The 23,892-nt window shown below is 40.8% G+C and overlaps 1 protein-coding gene across 1 annotated transcript in view; it reads right to left on the bottom strand.

Moving 5' to 3' along the window:
* PEX5L (peroxisomal biogenesis factor 5 like) overlaps positions 1-23,618 on the bottom strand; it is a 101,639-nt gene extending 78,021 nt beyond the window's left edge. Inside the window, exon 1 of the mRNA XM_063408593.1 lies at positions 23,130-23,618. Within this exon, the coding sequence (XP_063264663.1) occupies positions 23,130-23,150 (21 nt within the window). The 5' untranslated portion in view covers positions 23,151-23,618. The remainder of the gene's footprint in view (positions 1-23,129) is intronic.
* Between the last annotated feature and the right edge of the window lie 274 nt (positions 23,619-23,892).

The following is a 23,892-nucleotide window of genomic DNA, read 5'->3' as shown; positions in this document are numbered from 1 at the left end:
CTACTGCCAGCCAGAAAAGCAGGCTGAAGCTCACGAAGATGAAGTAGCTGGGTCACACCAGAAAGTGCTGATGTGAGCTGTTTCTTAACAGGTTGAGCTGTTATTTTCCCATGTGACCCTCTGGATGTGCTGAAACAATAGATTTTTTTTTAGTGTGGGAATGTATATGCATCTTGGACTAAAGCTGTGGATGTACAGAATAATTTTTTATGGTGCAGGATTTAGTATTTCCTGCCCTGTGCCTTAAAAACTAAATAACTTGCTATATTGTAGTAGCTAATAAGTCCCACTATTTCGAGATATTATTTCAGATTATATCAAAGGATCTAAGTGAAGAACTTGACAGGCATCAGTGAATTTAACCACATGATTGATCCCTCTCAGATGGCTTGGTACTGTCCCTGAGGTGTTTTTATAAAGAGAGGAACTAAGGCACAGAGAACCTCAGAAAACAGGGGACTGTATTTACAGTGAACCTTGTGTCTAGTGAGACTCACTCTTCAAATACCTTGGAATTCCAATAAAAGATCTTTGGTGTACACCAAGCTGACAACACACCAATAATTATTGGTATGAAATGTTGATTTCCTGTTAATTTGCTAACTCTGTGGTCTGTATCATCTTCCAGCATGAAACTAAAAGTTCATGTTCAAGACAGAGGAGTTAATAAGAAAATATTAAGGTCTACACACACAAGAATTTTTAGAATTGTTTTGGAGATGATTTCTGTTGTTTGCTGGTAGTTTTGGATTGATATCATAGATCTCCTTTTATATTTCTGGTTTATGTAAAAGTACATATATAAATAAAAGCTTGTTTTTTCAAAATGCACTTAGAATTCAGCCTTAGTGATCACCTCTAGTGAAGATACAGCTATTGATTTTCTGGGGACAAGAGTACTCTTATTATGTAGAGGTTACAGTCCTACAAATTTTCATAACAACACAAAATGTTTTTCCATTATAGGTCTGGTAGGAAGGGAGAATGGAATTTTTTTCAGTCTCTTTCTGTGACCTTCCAAATGATTCTGTTTAATCCTGCATTTATCTAGCTGAAGCATTAGTCATATAAGTTGCCTATTTAGAAAAGCTCTTTACTTTTTTGATATACAAATGATCTAAACTTCTTGTGAAAACAGATTTTGATTGATTTCTCTAGTTCATTCTTAAATGTACCATTGGAGATTAGTCACAAAGTTAAAGCCACGCTTTCCAAGTAACTATGGCTATAGAGCTGAGTATGTTCAAAAGTACCCAGGTTGGAAAAGGTTCCTTACAGAAATAGCTTTATTTCCCACAAAGCTCACATTATCTTCCCAGTTCTACACGAAAAATTTATTCTTTAAATACATTTCATATTTCAGATAAAGCAAGACATCTTTCAAGACGCTTGCACTTCAGATTGCTGCACTGATAAAATATATAGGGATTTATTTTAAGAAGTTTCAGGACTTTGCAGCCTCTGCAGTGTGAACTGCAGCAGTTGTGGCCTTGCCCACTCACTGCCACGAGCTCCATGTGCAGATTGGTGCCAACAGCCAGAAAGTTCCCCCAGCTGCAGACTGGCAAAGGGAGTTCTCTGCTCTGTGTTGGCGTGGTTGAAGAAATGGTTGTCTTCCCTCTGGCATCTGCCCATTCTAATTTTTCCTTAGTGCTTGGAGCACAATCTCTACAGGATCCACAGCTTCAAGTGAAAAGATAAAAGTTCGTGTCTCATGGCAGGGTGTTCAAGCTATTTTGTTGGGGCCTTTGGAAATTTGTTATTTCTTTCCACTGTGTAGTCACTGAGGTATTGGTAAGTCTCAGGCACTGTATCAACTCCAGCTCACAGCCACTCCATACAGAAAGCACTTTAGACACTATTTTTTTGTGGGAGGTGATGGAGTGAAAGTGGAGTACAAGTATTTAAAAGAACATGTACTATTGCTCAGGTTTTTTTAAGAACATCTGTGTTTTGTTAACTCACACACAGCCAGGAGCTGTTAGCTCTGACTGAGTTACACGGGGCAGCCTGGCAGAATCCAACAAGTCTGACATCCTGGGAATCACAAATACCTCACAGGCTGCCTGGGTCATGAACATATCCCATTCAGTTTCTGAGAAAACTCCTTCAGTATAACCTGGTACGCTGAGCTGTCAAAATGGTTTTTAAATAACACTGATGGATGGCATGTAGGAGACAGGCCTCCCTTAAGCAAAACACCTGGCACTCAGTAGCTATTGATAAAGCTTTTATTTTCTCATCTAGCCATTCCATTTCCAGTATTTTTAACAGTATTTCACCCCTAATTGTAACAGAGTTGGTTTTAAAAAGAGATTATCTTTCCCTGGGAATTTTCAGGTAACAACTCAGGAGCTCCTCCATCCCCTTCCACCCATGGCTCAACAGGCACAGAAGGAAGGACATTCCGAGTACTTAGGGGACCCAGGTGAATCTTAAACCAGCTAAATGTGACATTAATGCCCCATCCCAATGGATCCAGTCTGCCCTGTCAGGGAACTGGCCAGAATTCCTGTCTGGGAATGCAGCAGAATTCCTGCTGGCATTCCCAGCTGCGGGGATCCGAGTGCATTTGCTCACGCAGTGAGCAGAACGATGTGTCTTGATTAAGGCTCATTTGAATAGCTTTGTTTTGAGTAAATACAGCTGCAAGGGAAAGGTGCAGGCACACAATCTTGTCAGTGAACCTTTGAGTATTATTAAGGATCAACTTTTGTTGCTGGATAAATACAAATAAAGTACTTGGGAGAAAAAAAAATTGTTGGTCAAAGTGTTAGAAATTCAAGGTAAGGCACGGCTTTAGGTAAACCAGACTGGCAGCAGCCAGGCAGAGATTCATTGCACTAAGGTCTGCTGAGTCTGTTCTAAATAAAACAAGTAGGCTTTGCTATAAACAAGTGGATTCATCTACTGAGTCCTTGAGGAGGATTTTTTTTGCCTTTGTATTGTCAAGAAGATATAATAAAAAGATCCTCGAAATCCTAATCCAGCATTAAAAATATATGGTAGATGTATTTCAGTTTGAATTAATGATTCTGAATAATTTCTGTGAGAGGAAGTAAATGTCATACTGTCTGAAATATATAAGCTTTTGAAATTCAGTATTTCCTAGCTGATTAGTCCAGATAAATATTCAAGCATTTAGTTATGTACTTTTCAGGCAGGATCACTCTATTTCTGTTTTATTTGTTCAGAAAATATTTCCCAATCAGTGCATTTCATTTTGGTATTAGTTTCACAGAAATTTCTACTTTTTATGCCAAGAAATGAGAATGGAATTAACCCAAGAAATTGGTGTCTTTATGGAGTTAACAGGATAGAAATGATTCCAGAGAATGCAACTGGAAAGCATGAAATGTTGTTTTAAGTGCTGGGAGTATTGGCTTGGTTATCATAAATAAAGCAGGGGTGGTGGGTGATATTGTGTGTAATTTCCACTGAACAGGGAAATGATAAATTAACGATGGAGTCAATGCTTTTGCTGTTCTGACCTGTGTTTATCACCACCTTGATTTACCAGCACAGTGTAATTTCCCCTTTCAGCCTCCCTCCTGTCTTTTCTTGGCTTCTGACATTCTCCTGGAGAAAGGATTGTCTCCAGCTCTAGTCTGTTCAGTGTCTTTAAATATTGATCATTCTTCTGCCCAAATCAGGACACATGCTAACCTATTTCTTTCAATGACAAGTACAAACCTCCTTGTCTTTTGCTTCCATTCTCAGTGTGGGTAAAAATGGTTCTTCCACGTTTTGCAGCTGCTTGAAGAACCTTATTACCTTTCCATGTATAAGGGAGGAGTTTCTTATCTGCAGCCTTGTCCACATCAGTGTTACTGAGAATTGTTTCTGGGCTTAGAGACTGTCACTCCCTGTTGTGTTAATTGGGCTGTAAAAACTCTCATTGCCAGGAACTTTCTGTGAAAATGCTAAAATAGATGGATGACCACACTACCGCAGAGGAGTTAAGACTACATTTTGCCTGCTGTAATATAGAGTTATATATGTGTAATATACACACTCCTGATATACATGTGAATAGATTTTAAATTTTCTCTGCAGAGCAGCCCTCCTGTTACGTGACCCAGATGTTTTCTAAGAGTTGATCAGAATCCCCTCCCACAAGACTGGAGGTGAAATCCTGGTTCCTCCAGAGGCAATGGACACTTTTGCACTGTAAGATCATTTGTGCTGCATACAGCAGGAGGCTGCTGATGCCTTGAGGGTTTTTCCTCCAGCTCCTCCAACAGCCACTTTTATCCACTGCAAGTGAACTGGAAAACTGAGTTGGGAACAAGAAAGCACTTTTGACTGGTTCTTTCGTGTGCTTTATGCAGCTCCTGAGTTAGCTGCACACTTCATGGTTACAAATGTAATTTTAAGCCTTTTCATTACAATACAGCTTGCCTGAGAATTCTAAAAATATTATCCTGCTTTATTATATTACTCTAAGGTAGTTTCTGATGTACTATTTGTGCATATGAAAGAAATATTTCGTTTCTGCTAAGAATACTTTGAACAGTCTAGAGAATCACTGCAGGAGTATCTTGAGCAAGTGACAGTAGATTCCCCACCACTTAAATCTTTACGCTGAAAATAAATGTTTTTCCAGAGTATGTGCTGTTCCCATTCAAATTATAATCTTGAAGATCAATTGTGTGAAGTCCATCAGCCTGTATTATGTTACAGTTCATACGACAGGTCAATAAATGGATCCTTCCAGCCTCAAAATCTGTCAAGGTGTTAGAACACACTTTTTTTTTTTTGTAATTTCTAGTGTGATCCACATGTCAGAAACATTTGCTAGTTTTGCTATTAGTTGTGCAGCTTAATGTCTGTTTATTTACAGTCTTTTCATTGCTACAATGTTGTAGTTCAATGAGAGCTTTGGCCTAGTTTTGTCTCCAGCTACCCACTACACATTTGTACATAGGTGAAAACTTAAAAAAGTAAAAATTTCTGGATGATCAGCTTCATTTTTCATTCTTCCAAGAGGATGAGGTTCTAGAGTAGCTAATACATCTTCATTTCCCTTACAGCTGTTGTTAAATTTGATTAGAATTTAATTTGGAACTCTTTTGTGTTTTCTCCTTTCTCCTTTGGGACCAACCATATGGAAAATCATAAAACAAAATACCTTGCTTGCAGCAATGAAATAACTTTCAATAAAAAGGCAGGTATGGAAGCAACTTGACTAAGTGACTAGAATTGTTCAAATGAATTACAAATGATGTCTAAATGAAATTTTAGAAGGGGTTGTCTAGACCTACTGAAAAAGAACATATTAAGTGAAGATCTGCCTCTCAGCAGAGTAGAGCAGAGTACCACTCTAATCAAAGAACAGTTAATTAATTCATTCTTCTACATGTCAAATGATTGACTAGAAAAGAAAACCCTCCATGAGGATGAATGGTATGAAAAGGAAAATACTTAGCAAGAATTTTTTTTTCTTTTCTGTAACAAGGAGAAATTTGCAGTGAGAGAAACCCAGGTTTGCTCTAGAGAATAAACCACAAGTAAACAGGAAGTGGTGGCTGAGGGCTGGTTTATGGCACCCTTACTCCAAGAAAAATCTTACTCCATTAGCAGCACCATTAAATCCAGCAGTGCTACTCGTACAAAAAGCTCATTTTTGCTTTTTAAGTTGTCACAATCTGGAGCTGCAGTTTGTAAGACAGCGATGAAATGTTTTTCCATCGCTGCTCATCTGCACATTCATAATACATCAGAAATACCTTTTTTTTTTTTTTTTTAGCTCTGTATCTATTCTTGGCTATGAGGTTTTGATACAGAATTCACACAACATCCTGCATCCCTGATGTTTTGTTCCCACCGCTCCCCATCTGTATCTGTCTGCATGTGCCATTTCCTTATGTACATCTAAGCAGCGGTGTGGTCAAAAGGTTAATACATTGCAGGGGAGGAGGAGTGGGCTCCCAAAAGGTTATGAGCCTCCCCAAGGACTTCACAGCAGCCATGATTCCTATATTCCTTTTAGATGGTAATACCTGGCAGCACACTTGCATGCCTAAATTATTTCATGTGCAATTTATATTCCCCCAGTTTGCTCTCAAAGCCTCGCTGTTCTGAAGCGATCCACTGCTCGGTGACAGAAGATCCACATCTCGCTGCTCAGCCTCTGAGTGTTTGGAAATGACCCTCTTTTTCCAAAGGTGAGAAAACATTCTGATTCCTGCACCTCACAGTCTCTCCTGCAAGCTGCCCGCTTCTAACTCCCTTTTGCATTTAATCTCTTTACCGCAAAACACAAAACCATCTTAACATTTTTTTCCCCCCAAACTTACCTTGCAGTATTTTGGTAGCATATTAGCTTGCACTGGACTTCCCTCCCTGGAGCCTGGCATCAGAGTCCAAATGAGGTCATTAATCTGAGGGAGTGGAGTGTTCTCATGGCAGCCCTGGGTGCGGAGGGTCCCGTGAGCTCTGCAGCCGCGCTGAGCCAGGCTCGGGGCTCCCACGGCAGGGCTGCTGATGGTCAGGAGTGCACAGCCTGAGCACTGCTGTGTCAGTAGCAGGAAGCTTTTACTGTGCCTGGGTTCCTGTCAGTGCTACTAATTCAATCACTTACATATGCAATAAATTCGCATGAAAAATTAACAAACACCTAGCCAGCAGCAGAGCCCTCCGTGCATTCTTTTTTTTCAGAAAAAAGAGAGAAAGCTTTCTCTTGAAATGATGGGATTTAATGCTTTCTTTATTTCAGCATTTTGTGGAAAAAAAATCCTTTACTCCTAAATAGCTTCTCAATACTAATCCATGACATTATTTTATTTAGCTTTTATTACTACTATCTTCCATCAGGTTCTCTTCTAATTACATCTGTATCAGCCCTTGAACTAAAAGGGACTGTGCAGATGTCAGGGTGGGGTACAGCTCAGCAGCTTGCACTGATCTATTCCACTCAAGATCTATTTGATTTGATTCTATTTTCCATCTCTAAGATCAACTACAGATAATTTTTGGTATCATTAGTAGTAATAGCTCTAAAGGCAGTGAAACCTTAAGAGGAAAAAAGACCTCAGGACTCCTTTCTCCTCCTAAACAAGAATCCCTAGGGAACTGAGTTCAAAGCATCACATCTTTCCTTATTACCTTTTTTGAGAGATTGGTGGTGCTCCCTGGAGAGCTGGTCTGGGATTCTACAAGCAGTAGCCCACAGCTCACACAGTCTAATGACAAAGAACCGTGTTCAGAACTGACAACAACTTAAAGCAAAAACTGTGGTCTTTAACAGCAGGTTTTCTTGAAACTGTCATTCCTAACACAGCTTGAGAAAAGAGGGTGAAGTGAATGTACACATCCTCTGCCCATGGGGCAGGCTGAGATTTATTCCAGCTGTAAAAGCAGCTGGTGACCACAGTGATATTCAGGAAGCCTTTGGCGTATTCCTCCTCCCATAGAAGTGCTCCACACCTGGGGCCATGTGTGTCAGCTGCTGGCCCCTCTCACAGCTGCTTTTTGACACTCTAATAAACTGAAAATCACATGGGCAAGGATGTGTCCCATGTAATATAAAGGAATTAATATTAAATTCCAGTGTCCACTGAAGTGTTTCCTCTGAATGTAGTTATGGAGATTAAAATATCTTAATTCTCTAGAAAATGCCTCTTTCTGAGGCCTTTAACTCTTTCATCAGCTCAGTCTTTGAGGAGGTTATCTCATTATATTCTTCAAAGTTTCCAGCTGATATGTGTGCTAATTACCATGCTAAGATCCCCTCCATGCTCTGAGTAGTGTGCTCTGTTGTTTCTGGCAGTTCCCCCTTTATGGCCTTTTCTTAGAGTTATTCAAAGTGGTTCTACTGCTTTTGCTTCTGCTTCATACCTTTTCACAGCTCTGTACCTTGAGAGGCCACTTTGAATATCTAGATCAGTACTGCAGTGGGTTTTTTGCAGTTGCTCAATCCCAGTCTGTTCCTTGTCCTCTTAAAATTATCATATTATGTGTTATTAGACTTAGAAATCACCTTTTTTTAGAAAAAAAAATGCTAGGGGCAATACATTTTAATTTTTTCTGCATTATATATGAAAAATGGAGAAAGCAGAATAATCTTTCACTGTAAGCAACAGCAAATCCAGCAAGGTCAGATTGTTCCTGAAGACTCTGCTGGTGTGGCCCAGTGCAGGAAACTGATTTGTGGAAATCAAGAGTGGCCTCACAGTGCTTTTCCATTGGATCTATTTCTTTTGTTATGGATCTGGAGTACACAACAGTGATGAGGTAAAGCACTGAATGAATTGCATTACAGTTGATTAGCCAGACATAGATGGGATTAGACTGGGACACAGTGGTGCAAAACAATTTGCTGTAGTTTCATAGAACCAATGGATAAAATCACAGTGTGCTATCTGCTAAAACACGTGTTCAACCAGCTCCACTCCCAAAACCCTGACCCCTCACTCAGCTGCTGAGCTGGCTCAGAATGGGATTTTCCTCCTCCTCCTCACCCCTGTGGTTGGGGTTCAGTTGTGCCATCCTGCCTCCCTTTCCAGTGCCCAGCTCTTACTGGGCAGGACATCCCTGACTGGACTTTGCTTCAGAGCTCCTCTGCTGTTTTCAGTTTTCCTTACCCATTCAGGCTTCTCTGTGACATTCATCTGCTTCTCTTCCCTCCCATGAATTATTGTTCTGTCCATGTCCTATCAGCAATATCCAGAAGGAAGAGTTAAATTTACTTGGCCAGGTTTCCATGTTTTGAAGAGACTCCTCTTGAATCTGGGATTGCATTATTTGTATTTTCCAACTCCCCTACTAACTCAGTTATATGGAGGGCACTCAATCCTGTACTCCAGTTTCTGAGCGAAATTTGGCAAAAAGTTTGGATTCAAATATAAAAGTTATTTTTAAGAAGACTTTTCATTTTTATAGGAATAAAACAGTGCCTTGGTAATTAAAAACAAAAGATGTTTTTATGTTTTATGGATGGTATCTTTTAATTTACACGCTGCCACGGTTCTCTGCCAGTACTAAGTATTAATAAGAAAGTGACACAGGACAGAAATCTGCAATGATTTCCCCTGGAAACTATGCTTCTCATATTTCAGAAATTATTTTGCTGTCAATAAACACAAATTCTAGAGACTGCACAAAACTAAAGCTGCAGAGAAACAAATGGTAACCAGATACACTAAATAATTGCTTCTCCTCTTAGACAGTGAGAACCTGTAAACATAAACCAGAGCAGAATTAAATGTAGTGTCTGAAATATATTTATTTTTCCTTTATAAAAATAATTTGAGGAGAAAAAAATCACAAGTGCAGTTGAACTCTCAAGCAGTTACTCTATTCTGTTCCTTTTCAAGAAGCTCCAGCTATAAAGAAAAAAACATGAAAATTTTAAAATTGTCTTTGACTAGTAAACTTAAGAATATTTTGTAAAGTATTTGCAGATCTTTGATACGTGTGTATTTAATTGTCAGCTGAAGTGGGAATGATAGTCCAGACATCATCTCTATGGTTTCAAAACAAAACACTAGAATGTGTTATGTAAGTTTTTACCTGTAGATGAGTGTAAATGTTCCTATTGTACTCCTTGCAGACTGCTGTCCAAAAGAACGGGCTGTTGATAGCAACAACCTTTTTGTCTGAAATGCTAGATAGGATTTTCATTTTTGAACTGTTGTTTTAGCAAGGAAGACCAGAAATCAAAGACAGTCTCTTGGCAGTGATATTTTGAAAGCATCATGCAGACACCATAGTTGAAAAATAATGTTGGTTGTTTATTGTGTGTTAGTGTAAGCCAAGAATTCTATCTCCTTGTGAACAGAGCTGTATAAAAGTCACTAAAAACTTTATTAGAGCTGTGTTTTGTTTTTGCAGATAAGGGAACACTTTGTACCTAGGTTTCAGCCATTTTCTAAGTTCAGGTTTGATATTTGTGGTCTCTCTAGCCTGTGTCTATCATGTCTGGTTGGCCACATCAGTAACATCTATTCCCTAATTCTGCAAATGACACACAGGATGGAACTCCAGCATGTTTGTGTGCATGAAGGAATAGTAAATACTTGCATGTAAATTCACATTAAATTGCCTTCCTTGGTGCCTAGCAAATATACAGAATCTATATGCAACAACCTGAATATACAAATTTTCTGTGATGATTAATGAGTCTGAGCTAATTATTTGGAGTTTTATTTGAATTTTTATTTCTGGTATTTGTCAGGAACTGCTTGAGAAAAAGGCAGTGAAATTTGACTTCTCTTTGGCAACTATAAAATACTTTGGAAATAAACCAACATTCCTTTTTTGTGTAATGGCAAGAAAAAATACTTAATCCTCTGCTCCGTAAATTTAGTGATATGCTTTTGCATATCTCTGTCTAACCAATATCCAGAAACTCTTTTGGAAACTCTTTTGCTGGTGTGAGTCTTGAAATTCTGAGTGGCAGAGTGATGCTCAGTGCACACAGCACAGAACTGATAATGACCAAGAGCTGCAAGGCTGTACCGATGTTATCAGACTGTGATGGAGTGTTCAGGGACATCTGTCTCCCTGACACATTGTGGGATGCAAATCACAGATATGAGGTGGGACAGCGACTCCAGAAATCAGATCCTGAGCTACTTTTATGAGCCTGAATCAATCCAGAAATAATTTTCTGACTCGTTACATGGACGGAGCACTGACTCCAAGATGTGCCTTTGTGATCCCTTCCAAAAGAACAGTTCAAAGTGAATTCAGTAGTTTTTCCTGACTAGGACTGCAAAACAGAAAACTGAGTGTTCTTATTTAAGACCATATGCTCTAAATAATAACCAATATATTTGTTTCTGGAGCTCAGGAGAAAAAAGTGAGCTGGTGGCAGTACAGAAAAAGGAGCTTAGTCCTGGCTCAGCCAACGTCAGGGAAAATATTCCTGCTGGTTCTGATGTTTTCTAGTTTATATCCTCATGGACACAAAATTTGGTTATTATTGAAATACATTTAAGCTTCCTGCTACACAATGTTGACACAGCTGGTGATTTCCAGCCCTCAGTGCCCACTTGCAGGAACATGAATACGAGATGGAAAAAGGCTTCAATGCCTCTAACACGAACCACTGAGTTGAGCTGTATGGGAGAAATACATTTCCTCTGATTGTAAAGGTTTTAGATGAAGCAAAAACATGAGTTCAGCTGAGTGGGAGACTTGATAAGAAAGCTGGCAGAGAGAATATTCAAACTTTAGAGCTCAGCTCTACTCAAAATGATGTTTTGGACTTGGCAAAGTGGCACTAATTTGTCACTGCCTGTGTGGGTCTCTCAGCAGGAGGTTGCTCAAGCTGTGAAGACAGTCAAACCCTCCACAGCTGTAACAGGAAGACTTTTGACTTCCTGAAGTTGAGCATTTTGGTCTTTCTGAACCAGAGTCAGGGTTTGTTTCTGCTGAAGTCACAGAAATTTGAGAAGGCAATTTCTGAAAGGCTCCTGAAAACGACTTGAAAGGGGTGACTGAGAGGGGACCCTGTCCATTTGTATAAATATCTAAAGGGAGAGGGTCAAGAGGATGGACCAGGCTCTTCTTGGTGGTGCCAAACAATAAAACAGGAGGCAACGGGCAGAAACTGATGCACAGAAAGTTCCACCTGAACATGAGAAAGAACTTTCCTGTGCACTGGAACAGACTGCCCAGAGAGGCTGTGGAGTGTCCCTCACTGGAGACACCCCAGAACCATCTGGACACAATCCTGCAGTGTGGCTCTGAGATGTCCCTGCTGCAGCAGGGACCTTGGGCCAGGTGATCCACCATGGTCCTCTCCCCCTGAACCACTCTGTGATTGTGTTAAGACAAGGAAGGTGCTGTTCCTGGGGTACTGAGGCAAAATCTTCTGGTATCGTAGGCAGCATGCCCTACCAAATCTCCCAGCAACTGATTGTGTTTCATCTTTAAAGTAATTAATTTTTTTGCTTTCACTATTGCAGTTGGAAGGCTACTGGAAGTCTTGATTGCTCTAACGATCAGAAACTTTCTTCTAATTTCCAACCTAAATTTATTCACAGCTGGTTAATATCCATTTGTTTCTGTGCCAGTTTTGTTCTTAGCTAATTTAGGTTTTTCCATATCTGGTGTTTATCTCCCTGATGCATTTACATGCTGTGATTATGGTCCTGCTGAGCTGTCATTCTGCTCAATGAAATAAGCCAAAATCTTTTGGTTTCTTCTTGTAAAATAGAATTTCCCTTCTCCTTGATCATCCTTCTTTGGACCTGTTTCCATGCCTCTCTCTTCTGTACAAGATTCTCAACTGAAAATCTGCTACTGGCATTGTCAACTGGCACTGATATTTTCCTGACTATTCTGGAAAGAACTCTTCTAAAACTAGATCTGCATCTGTCTTTTTTATGGATGTATTTTATCGACAACTTACAGTCATTTTGTATGTGCAAGTCATTCTTCTCAGTAATCTCTAAATGATAGTCCATGGCTTAGGGTTGGCTTCTTGTTATTGATGATCAGCACTATTCTGTAGTGTCAAATGAAATTGTGATTTTATTGTTGGAGTACAGGTCCCTCTGTACAGTGACTGAAGCTCAGCAGGACTGAATGTTGCCCAATATTGACGATGTTTTCCAGCACTGAGTAATCAACAAATGCAGTCACCATCTTCCTGTTTCTGGTACATTTATGGATGAAGCATCAGAAGCAACCACTTCCAACAGTGATCCACAAAAACCTTCCCTATTAAACTTTCCTCAGGCTGACAGTCCTTCCTTTAGTTATCTATTTTTCATTTCCCCATGAATGAGTTTCCTGCCTTCTTTACAGATTTACTGCTATTCTTTACTTTCTCCAGCTTCAATAACAATTTCTTTCGTAACACCCTAACAAATGCTTACCAAAGATCATACAGATCAAGTCAGTTATACCTCCCTTGCCTAAAACTCCAGTTATGATAACAGAAAATGCTGTCGAGTCAGTTTGACATTGTTTTTCTGATAAATTCAAATAGGATTTATTTTTAGCCTTTTTTTTTTTTTTTTTTTGTTTAGGCTTATTTAGTTTTTCTTCTAGTCTCTCCCCTAAAACCTTGAAGATTACAGATAGCCATATGGGTATCTGGGCTGTTAGCTGACTTTCCATTTTTCTCACCTTATCTTAAATCTGGTATCTTTTCTGTTCTGTTCACTTTCATAACTAGACTGTAACGTATTTTCTACCAAGTCTACAATTTAATATAACACATTTGTAATAGCTGAAGAATTCATAACCTCTTAAACATTTTTGTTTTGCACCATAAATTAGGTTATCCATAATACAGATGCCACTTTGAGTATGTTTTGCTTCTCCTCCCCTTTTTTCCTGACATAACAAAAAAACCTCCCAATGATTGTTTTAATACACTTTAACATATTTTTAAGATCTAAATAAGCTTTACTTTAGGCAACTTGTACTTTTTCCTTCTGCCTGTGAGGAGCTATCTCCATTCCCCGGGTGTTCTCCATACTCTGTGTTAAGACAGACTCAAGAATTTAACAATTGAAAATATTAGGTTTGAAGCTTCTTAAATTTTTTTTTTGCTCATTTTCTCTGGGTCCAGATCCTTAACACCAACAGCACCTTTGGTTTTTTATCTTTCCTGAACAGCATGTAATCCTTTTTTGTGAGTGTTACACAGATTACTGTTCTTTCACTATTTCCATGTAGTATCTAGCTGTCTTCTAATAATTATGATTTCTTTTGTTTGCACAGGTTCAGGCAATCCTATGAATCTCTTCCAGCTGTATATAACTTGCCATGTTGTGTGCATTACCTGGATTGGGTAGAGTGGTAATATCAACAATGTTTTCTACTGTTCAGAACAAAACCAGCACTCACCTCCTAGTTTCCATACTTTTGCATTGTTTTCTCTGTCGTACATTCTTATTTTCTCCCTTTCTTTTATCTAACATTCTTTCTTGTGTTTCTTTTTAAAAGCCTTCTTAAAATTGTCCTGGTTCTTAAAAGGAGCATTAGACAACAAATAGCAAAAGATGAAAGATGTCATCTACATCTCAAGCCTGCAACTGGAAAATTATATTCCTTGTTAAACTTCCATGAATGACAGCAGAAATAACCTGTCACTTTGATGAGACACATGTCAAGCTGTATTTTTTATTTCATTAATCATTTCTGTCACATTTCTGTCCTTACTCCCATGACAATGGTGTCCAAGGCCATACTGAGGACTAAGGCCGTCTCCTACCTAGCATAAATAATATGAACCTGTTCTTTTGTTTAAAATATGATTTTTTTTTCAGATTTTAAGAGGTTCTGACAGCTTACTAGCATATCAAAATGTGATGTTTACTCTCAGTTCTATATAATACTCAGAAATACTAAAAAAGCTTCTATTTATTATAGTCTTTATTTATTCCTACATTAATATTAGCAGAATTGACCACAGGAAATTCTATGAAGTTAAACTCTAATATTCAGCATTATTTACAGACAACAATATTTCTGCATTTCAGGCTAGGCTTAAACGGGCAAGTATTTACCCTCAACTGATTTTTAATTACCAGTGAATAAAAGTTCCCGGACCTTTTATTGATACACCTACTAGTCACAAAATGCTGAATTTGAAAATGCAGCTTTCCTGCCCCTATCCAGGAAATGCTGTATTCACTACTTGACACAGTAGCTGACCTTGGGAAGTCAGAAAATAACGTGAAAAAGGCTTGAAAAAGGCGTGTTTTTAACAAGAGTGTAAATTTAAATTAGATTCACTGATATAAAGGTTAAGATACAGCTGGCTCTAATGTTGGTGAGGCAAATTTTAAAGTTTGTTTCCTCAGCTTTTGAAAACTGTTAAAGTCTATAAAGCCAAATGATTGATAGTAAATGCATGTCAAAATAATTCTGAAGGTCTCATTTTTAAATGTTGGTGGACAAGACCACGTGAATTTCTTTTATGCATCTCATAACAGCAAACAAAGTCATAATGTGATCAAGAAAGGTAATTTGTCTGAGTTCATTGCACAGTACTTTCCTTATCACACATGCTTTTGTAGTTGTTCTAAATGCATAGATGTTCTTTTGTTCTAAATGCATATTTTATTGCAAAATGCTGCCCAAAAGTATTGGTAACTTGTATTCAACATCCATTTTGGGATAAGAGGTGTAAAAAAGGAAATTATATGAAATGAACATGTTACCAGAAGACAGTGGACTGCTCTAGGACAAGTGAACATGAAGAGTTGAGTGGTCCATGTTTTACAGAGAAACTCACAAATATTTTAGTGTGGCTCTTTCCCTGTAGGGATTGCCAAAAGAGAAGCATGTGAGAAAATGAGTTTATGGGGACAGGTCTATGCTGCAAACATTGTAGACAAAATTCTGGGTTTTTTTACAGCTGGCTACATCCCTTTTCATGGCAGTCCCCCAATCCTCACCCAGTTTGAGAAACAGGGAGCTCTGCTGGTGACCAAATTTTCCACCATCAGCTCACCTCCTCCTGCTGGTGAGCAGAGCTTGGCTGTGGAACACTTTTATTTTGTGACCAAGAGCTGCTGGGAGGGGACAGCCTGGGGGAGCTGGCTGTGGGCAGCAGGAAGGAAAACACAGCACAAATGTGGCAGGAGGCAAAACACTTCATGAAAACCTTCCAGCTCCTGCAGGGAGGGGAAAATGAACAAACAGGGCAGAGAGAGGAGCAACGGTGGCAAATGTGAGTGGCCTGATAGGCAATGGAGAAGCAGAGGAAGAAAATTTAATGCTTACATCTACTGTGCCAACCTACAGAAATTTGGAACAAAATGGTTATTTGGGAGGAACTGCAGTAATGCTGATAATTGTGCAAACTTTGGGAAAATCACATACAAGGGCTAAGATTAAGCTTTGGGTTGTGATTTGTATTTCTGGGCATGGGTAAACTGATGACACATGGATTTTTATTTTTTTTTCATTACGTATAATGAGTTTCACTTACTTGATATTTTAGAATTTACTTTATTTATATGCAAATAAACCACTGGAAGTAAAACTCATGTACCAATGACTCAGAACTTCAAAAGCTTGAGAGCAGAGCAATGAAATATTACTCTGTTTATAATAATTCTAACCTGGCAGAAAAATTTGCTGAATTTGGTCTTTATGATCCTTAGGCATTTTTTATTAGAAATATTACTGGAAAATGATGAAAATCTACAGCTACAGAAAGTCACCTCCTAGTTTACATGCCATGTCACTGAAACAGACTGTGCAAAATTAGATTCTGTGATACAAACAACTAGTATGTACTTGGAGTGCTGGATAGATTAATTCTAAGCACTATTGCAATGCTTTTAACTTTTTCATTGTCAACATTTGCAAAAAGAGTAGCAAATTAAGCTGGATAGATTTTTTTAAGTGGACCTGGTTTGTATATCAACATCCTTTTCTTAAAGCTTGCTTAGAAACATGATTATTATAAATTACAAAATATTCTACAGCTGAGTTATGAGACTGCACTTCCTAAAGTCTAAATTTCTGTATGAATTATTTTTTCCATCCTTTCAAGCCCCTTGTTCTATTTGGACAATTCATCCTGACACAGCTGGTGCACTTTATCCCAACTTTTTATCCTCCTCCTTTGCATAGTAAATTGTGACAACAGTGATATATTAAAAAAATAAAGTACAGCATGGTTCCTCAGTAAACAGTGCCTCTTTGATGAAAGTTATATACTGGGTTTAGAGTAACATTTTTATTAATATATGACAGCGACTATGCTAGGCACTGTTGTTTTTCTAAGTTTTGAATTAATTTAATTCCAGAATAGAGGGGTGGATCCTTAGTTACTTAGTAAAATTTCTTCCTAATTTACATCCAGTAAAAATACAGCATGAGCCAAGAATTTCTGAGCCTTTGCAAGATTTTCTACTAGGCTCTTGTAAAAGTGCTCAATAGCTTCAAGGATCGCTTCTCTCTACCAGCATTGCAAACGCTCACAATTTTTACAGTTTCAGTCTGTGCCTTCGCCAAATGCAATTTATCATCTACTTTCTTTCAATGAACTTCATTCTATGAAAGTGAGATCATTAGTTTTACATTTTTTCAATTTACAAGCAGTTCATAATCTGCTGTTCAAAACTTGGTAGAGCTGCTACTGAAACACTGGAAAATATCAAGGCAAAATGGAAAACATACCACCATAAAGACTGCCCTAGCATTGTGAGTACTTTTAGAAAGGGGTTCCAATAATAAAATATTATCAGTTTATCATAATGTAATTTTACCTAGCCTAGGAGTTATGATTCATAGACACCACTAGAGATCAGTTAGGATTCCAGCCATGTGTCCAGATTTTTAAAATTTTGTAGCTTAAAGTTATTAAGTTCATGTTGGTATTAACAGCTGAGCAGAGATTCAATTTAGCATTGAATTCAATTTTACATTGTGCATATTCTTTGTGGGTCATTTTATTAACGTAAAAATGCACATTACTTTTTTTCCTATTCACAACTGTTTAATAGCTTGGGGTTTATTTATTTTAGGTAGCCGTGTAACCGACATTATTTTTAACATGTTTTCAAGTAAACGAAAATGGGACTTGCTGTTGCAGTTAATATTGAGACTGTTCTGCTTCCCTTTCTTCAGTGAGTTAGCTGTGTCTTATATGTTGAGAAATCAGTGCAAAAATGCCTTTTATAAAATATTTAGCAATGCTTTTCAGGCCCACTAAAACATGTGAAGCCCTTGAGGTTCCATCTTGCAAGAATTTTCATGTACCCATACTTATTTTTTTGTAGAGCCACTATGATCATACAGGTGTGTGTTCGACAACTGAAATCGTAATTAAATGTGAATCATTAATATGGATCATTTCATGTAAATAGGAAATGCCAACGGTACAATGTTAAATATCACAACACAAGAATTAAGGGCATGAAGCTGATTGCCTATGCAATTAAAAGTTTACGAGACAAACTACCTGATCTGGAACTTTGCCAAGGCATCATAACTAACAAGCCTGCTCCTGCAAAAAAACTGCCAGAAGAACTCTGATAGCCCTGTGTGGTCAAGATTTCTGCTTTGTCTAAATTAAGCCATCTCGAAACATAACACTGCCATATATAAAATCCCATGCCAACATTTGGCAAAGCACGTCTTCTGTTCAAGCATTTGTGCTGGGGAAGGCTGACTAAATACAGCATCAGGGCAAACAGTTTTGAGAGCATTTATTTTGAATTTCATAGGAAGCCAAATGCTGTGCAAATCCCATTCTGTGACTGAAATTTGCCCCCCGTTCATTTATAGAACTTTCATAAAAGTCAACAGGAGGACTGGTACCAGGTCTATAATATACTGTAAAAACTTTAAGACATCTTATAGTTGGTTGTTAAAATGACAGCAATTTTAGAGCAGTGATTGGGGGTTGAACTCAGCTTGTGTTCTGCTTCCATCTGGTCTGCTACTGTTTCATTGGGGATGGAGAACAGCACACACAGGATTGCACACATGATCCTGAGAGAAAAACACTCTCTTTCACCTGTACAATTCAGCACTTAGGATTCAATTCAGCACACAGGATTGCACACATGATCCTGAGAGACAAATAATCTCTTTCACCTGTACAATTCAGCACTTAGACTTGGCTCTTCTGCCTTATCTGAGAATCCCAGGGTGTGCTCCTGCATCCGTCAGGTTCCGTCCTGTCAGAGCCCACATCTACTGAATTAAACAGGACTCCTTACATAACCGAGGTTGTACATTTGTGGACAAACAACCCGTGCACCTCATCTGGAGTTCCTTTCTCCTGCAGAAGCCTCAGCCCCAGGCTCAGGAGGGGCAGCTGATGCCCCAGCACCCACGGCAGTCCCTGCTCTGCTCGGCGCCGTCACCGCGCAAACCCAACCGCGCGGTAAACACGGAGAAATCCAACGCTGGAGCTCCTTGGGATGGTGGGAGAGCTGTGAAAGAGCTCCCGTGGCACTGGACTCCTCTGGGTGTGCTGCTGGCTCTCTGCAAGGCCACTTCACCTCTCTCCTGGTGTTCTACCCGAAAGCATGTAGTGCACAAGTGATCACAAAAGCAAATCCTACAGAAAGGCGCCTGGAAACGGGAAGGCAGGATACACCTTCCTTTTAGATGTTTTAAATTGCCTTTGGAATTGTAGCCTAGGACCTCTCTAGTCTTTCGGTGTTGTAAGGCTTCACTTAGAAACCAGTAAAAAGAATATCTAAACCTAAGTCCTTGGAACAAACGAAGTGATTTTTTGGCTTTTGGAAAAAAAACAACCAAAAAAACAACCAACAAACCTAATCTGTACTATAAACAAAACATTAGAAGAGATACACACATTATAGCCTGGCGTGGTAAAGTACTTTTGGCGCTGGACTTCAGCAGAGCTTAAATGCAAAGTATATTTCATCTACACTCGCAAAATTTGCTGAGCTTAGTGAGAAATTCCCCACTGGAGCTGCTAATGATTGATGCCTCTCCAAGATAAGTGAATTCCCAATCTCTGTAATTATGCTTATTACCTTGTTACCGTTGTTAAGGTTCTCCCCTTTTAGAGCATTCCAAGAAGCAGCTGAGTTACAGCAGGTTATTGGTGAAACATGTTCTGCAAACACCTTCTAAAATAAGTGGACTATGGAATTAATTCGGCAGATTTTACTTTTATAACTGAGAGCAGAACAGTAGGAAAAAGGGAAATGATGACTGGAATTCTAAAATCAGATCCTACATTTGATCCTGTTAATTTCAGAAGAGCGATTGCTTTAAAGAGTCTAGGATCAAGCATTATATATTGGCCCATCATTTTGTATTTAGATGTACCCAGGTAGTGGAGTTTACCCAGCTAAACGCCCCACCTTCTCTTCAAGAAGTGTAAGTTTTATTAAGGGCTCAGTGCTTGAAAAATGAGATTATTTTTGCTTAGGAGTCCAGGGTAACTGACTTATGTGTCTGACTTGATCTGCCCAGATTATGATGGGTTTATGGTTCACCTTATTTTATATTAACAGGTAATTGCAAATTATTCTTCCTAAATTAGTAAAAGTCTTAGAAGTCTCGGATACTAAGAAAGGATCTATAATGCTTAAAATGTGCCGACATTTTTCTGAGCATGAGGTTGGATAATGTATTTGTATGGTAACTTAGTTTATGTTCCAACATGGTTTAATCAACATTACAGTAGATCATTTCATTGCAAAGAAATTAGCTTCTTATTGTCTTTGCCTGACTCACCTAAAGGCTCTAATTAAGGATATACTAAACATGAAAATCTCTCCTAAGGCTTTAAGCTTTGCAGATGTTATCTGAAGCTCATTAACGCTTCCTGTTAGGACAAAAATATATTCAAAAGTTTGGATGATGAACTGAGGTGGGCTTTTGTTTTTAAAAATGACAAGTGTACTCAACAGGAATAGTATTTTTACTTCAGCAAGACTTTTAAGAGAATTTGGTTAGAATTTTATTATATCTGAGCTAGAAAAATAAAAGTATTTTGAAAGAAAAAAAAATAAAGTACAGCAGTCACAACATATTTGCATGTTTTGACCTTATTTCCTCTTGCAAGTTTGATTTCAATCTTTTAATGACTCAGAAAATTTATAATGCTGTGAGACACCTCAAGATTCCATTAGATTTCCTTTTATAAAGCACTACGTCTGTTGAAATCTTGCAAGATGTAACTCACAGCAAAGAACTTCTGCTTTCTTAAGGATGTAAATACCTATTTGGCAACGTCCCATCCAGTAGCATTATTTATAGGATTGGCTTTGTGTTTTAACCTTATTATCAGAAATAAACGGTAATACGCACACTCCCTCCACTGATTACATCTCTTGTCAAAACCTGTTTGCTCCCCTATTAGGAGCAGTATTATGACACATTATTTATCCCTGCTGCAACCAGATAACACAAACAGGAAAGGGTAACTGGTATCATTCAGTTCTGGAAGGCAGTGCTGAATCAGAGAACTCTTAACTCGTCTGCATCGTGCACAGCTCCAGCTCTGACACTGCCTGCTGTCCCCCACCACCATTCAGTCAGTGTTTAGATGCTGTGCTGTCCCCCACCACCATTCAGTCAGTGTCTAGGTGCTGTGCTGTCCCCCACCACCATTCAGTCAGTGTTTAGATGCTGTGCTGTCCCCTGTCACCATTCAGCCAGTGTTTAGGTGCTGTGCTGTCCCCTGTCACCATTCAGTCAGTGTTTAGATGCTGTGCTGTCCCCTGTCACCATTCAGTCAGTGTTTAGATGCTGTGCTGTCCCCTGTCACCATTCAGCCAGTGTTTAGGTGCTGTGCTGTCCCCTGTCACCATTCAGTCAGTGTTTAGATGCTGTGCTGTCCCCTGTCACCATTCAGTCAGTGTTTAGATGCTGTGCTGTCCCCTGTCACCATTCAGTCAGTGTTTAGATGCTGTGCTGTCCCCTGTCACCATTCAGCCAGTGTTTAGGTGCTGTGCTGTCCCCCACCACCATTCAGTCAGTGTTTAGGTGCTGTGCTGTCCCCCACCACCATTCAGTCAGTGTTTAGGTGCTGTGCTGTCCCCCACCACCATTCAGTCAGTGTTTAGGTGCTGTGCTGTCCCCCACCACCATTCAGTCAGTGTTTAGATGCTGTGCTGTCCCCTGTCACCATTCAGCCAGTGTTTAGGTGCTGTGCTGTCCCCCACCACCATTCAGTCAGTGTTTAGATGCTGTGCTGTCCCCCACCACCATTCAGGCAGTGTTTAGGTGCTGTGCTGTCCCCCACCACCATTCAGTCAGTGTTTAGGTGCTGTGCTGTCCCCTGTCACCATTCAGGCAGTGTTTAGATGCTGTGCTGTCCCCTGTCACCATTCAGCCAGTGTTTAGGTGCTGTGCTGTCCCCTATCACCATTCAGGCAGTGTTTAGGTGCTGTGCTGTCCCCTGTGGACATTCAGTCAGTGTTTAGGTGCTGTGCTGTCCCCTATCACCATTCAGGCAGTGTTTAGGTGCTGTGCTGTCCCCTGTCGACATTCAGTCAGTGTTTAGGAGCTGTGCTGTCCCCTGTCACCATTCAGGCAGTGTTTAGGTGCTCTGCTGTCCCCTGTGACCATTCAGGCAGTGTTTAGGTGCTGTGCTGTCCCCTGTCACCATTCAGGCAGTGTTTAGGTGCTCTGCTGTCCCCTGTCACCATTCAGTCAGTGTCTAGGTGCTGTGCTGTCCCCTGTCACCATTCAGGCAGTGTTTAGGTGCTGTGCTGTCCCCTATATCTATTCAGTCAGTGTCTAGGTGCTGTGCAGCCACACCAAACAGAAGTGGTCAGCTCGCACTCCCGAGGCTGCAGCTCCTCTCTGAACAGCCTCACTGCTGACAGCACCACACACAAGGCTGGGGCCACTGTGTGTGATAAAAGCATCTGATTCTGGCACTGAACACCAAGCCAGATTGGGATGAATCTGGAAAACCAATGTAAACCTTTACTCCACTTTGATACTTCCTTCAAAGCAGACTTGGCTTTCCAAAGAAGAGCCATGTGAAGGAGAGCGGGAGTCAAGGTTAAAGCCATCAGGTCCAAGGCAGTAGAATGTTTTTATCAGGGAGGGGGGTATTCTGCCAAGGCAATCATTAGGATTATGAGACAAGATTTCTGCCTAAAATCTTCGAGTCTCTTTGCCAAGTGTTTGAATTCATTCTACAAAGTCATTCCCTGGCTTAGCAAAATCAATCCTCATCCCGTGTCGGGAGGGAAGAATAGAAATCCATCACCTTTAAACGCAACACACTGAGCAAATCGACAGTTTGAGTGTGGTGTGAAACCTTTGCAGATTTTGCAAAGCAAGTGCTCTGTCTTTTCCCTTATTGTTTGCCCTTCACTTGACATACAGGAAGAGATGCATCAAGAGGATGGCAGGAGACATGTGTCACTTAAAGCATGCCATAACAATGTTTGCCCTGGAATACTCCCTTGAATCTGTTTGAACAAGCAGGCGTCATACATGGAAAAATACACAGAGAACTTCACCTAGTTACAAAGTTGACAGAACCCCTTTGCCATCCTCTCTCCCCCGGTGAGCAGCGCCAGCCCCAGGCGCGCCGCTCCCTTTGCCCCCGAGCCGGGGTGCCGCGGTCACGGCGCACCAGGTCACTTGTTGCCCTGTCCCAGGATGGCATCTCCCCTCCGCTCGACCCACCGCAACTTCCCAGAGCCGCGTTTCGGCGGAGCCCGCCGGAGCCCCCGGAGCCGCCCGCGGCCGCTTACCTGCATGTGTCCCTGGTACATCGTGCCGGGCTGCCGGGCTGCCCCTCGGGCCGGCGGGTCTGCGCGGGGGGCACCGCTCCCGGCCGCTCCGCTACAGGAGAGGAAAAAAAAAAAAAAAAAGGGAAAAAAAAAAAAAAAAAGAAAAAAAAGGAAAAAAAAAAGCCTAACCCTGAACGAGCTATTTTTGGCTAAAGCTCCGTTTGTCCTGGCAGCTCCTGTACCGGTTTCAGTCACCCAGAGCTGTTTGCCCTCCTCTTGCCTCGCTGCCTCTGTTTCCCCCTGCCAGGCGGTGCTGGCGCTGCCCAGGAGCCGCTGCCCGGGGGTGCTGGGCAGGCGGGCGGACCCGGGCAGGGCTGCGGGGCGGCCGGGCGGGGAGAGCCGCGGGGCGGAGCGCAGCGGGGCCGCCGCTGTTGCCGGGCCTCGCCCGCCCGCCCGCGCCGCGCCTCGTCCCGCTGCAGCCGCCCCGGCCTGGCGGCCCCGGCCCCGGCCGCCCTCCCCCGCCTCCCGCCGGCAGCCCCGGCCTCCTTCCCGCCCCCCTTCCCTCCTCCTCCTTCCTTCTCTCCTCCCTTCTCCCCTCCCTCCTTCCCTCCGCAGGGGGAGCGCGCAGCATCCAGGGAAGGCGCGGAGCCCCGCGGCCGCGGGCGGAGCCGCCGGGTCCCACTGGAGCCGCGCTCCCCCGGCCCCAGCGCCCGCCGGGGCTGGCGGCTCCCGCTGCAGACATTATAAGAAAAAAAAAAAATCAAAACAACCCGAGAAAAAAAAG

Source organism: Prinia subflava, chromosome 11, assembly GCF_021018805.1.
Source record: "Prinia subflava isolate CZ2003 ecotype Zambia chromosome 11, Cam_Psub_1.2, whole genome shotgun sequence".
Taxonomy (NCBI): domain Eukaryota; kingdom Metazoa; phylum Chordata; class Aves; order Passeriformes; family Cisticolidae; genus Prinia; species Prinia subflava.
The sequence above is the reverse complement of the archived record's forward strand: the minus strand, read 5'-3'. Positions and strand labels throughout refer to the sequence as shown.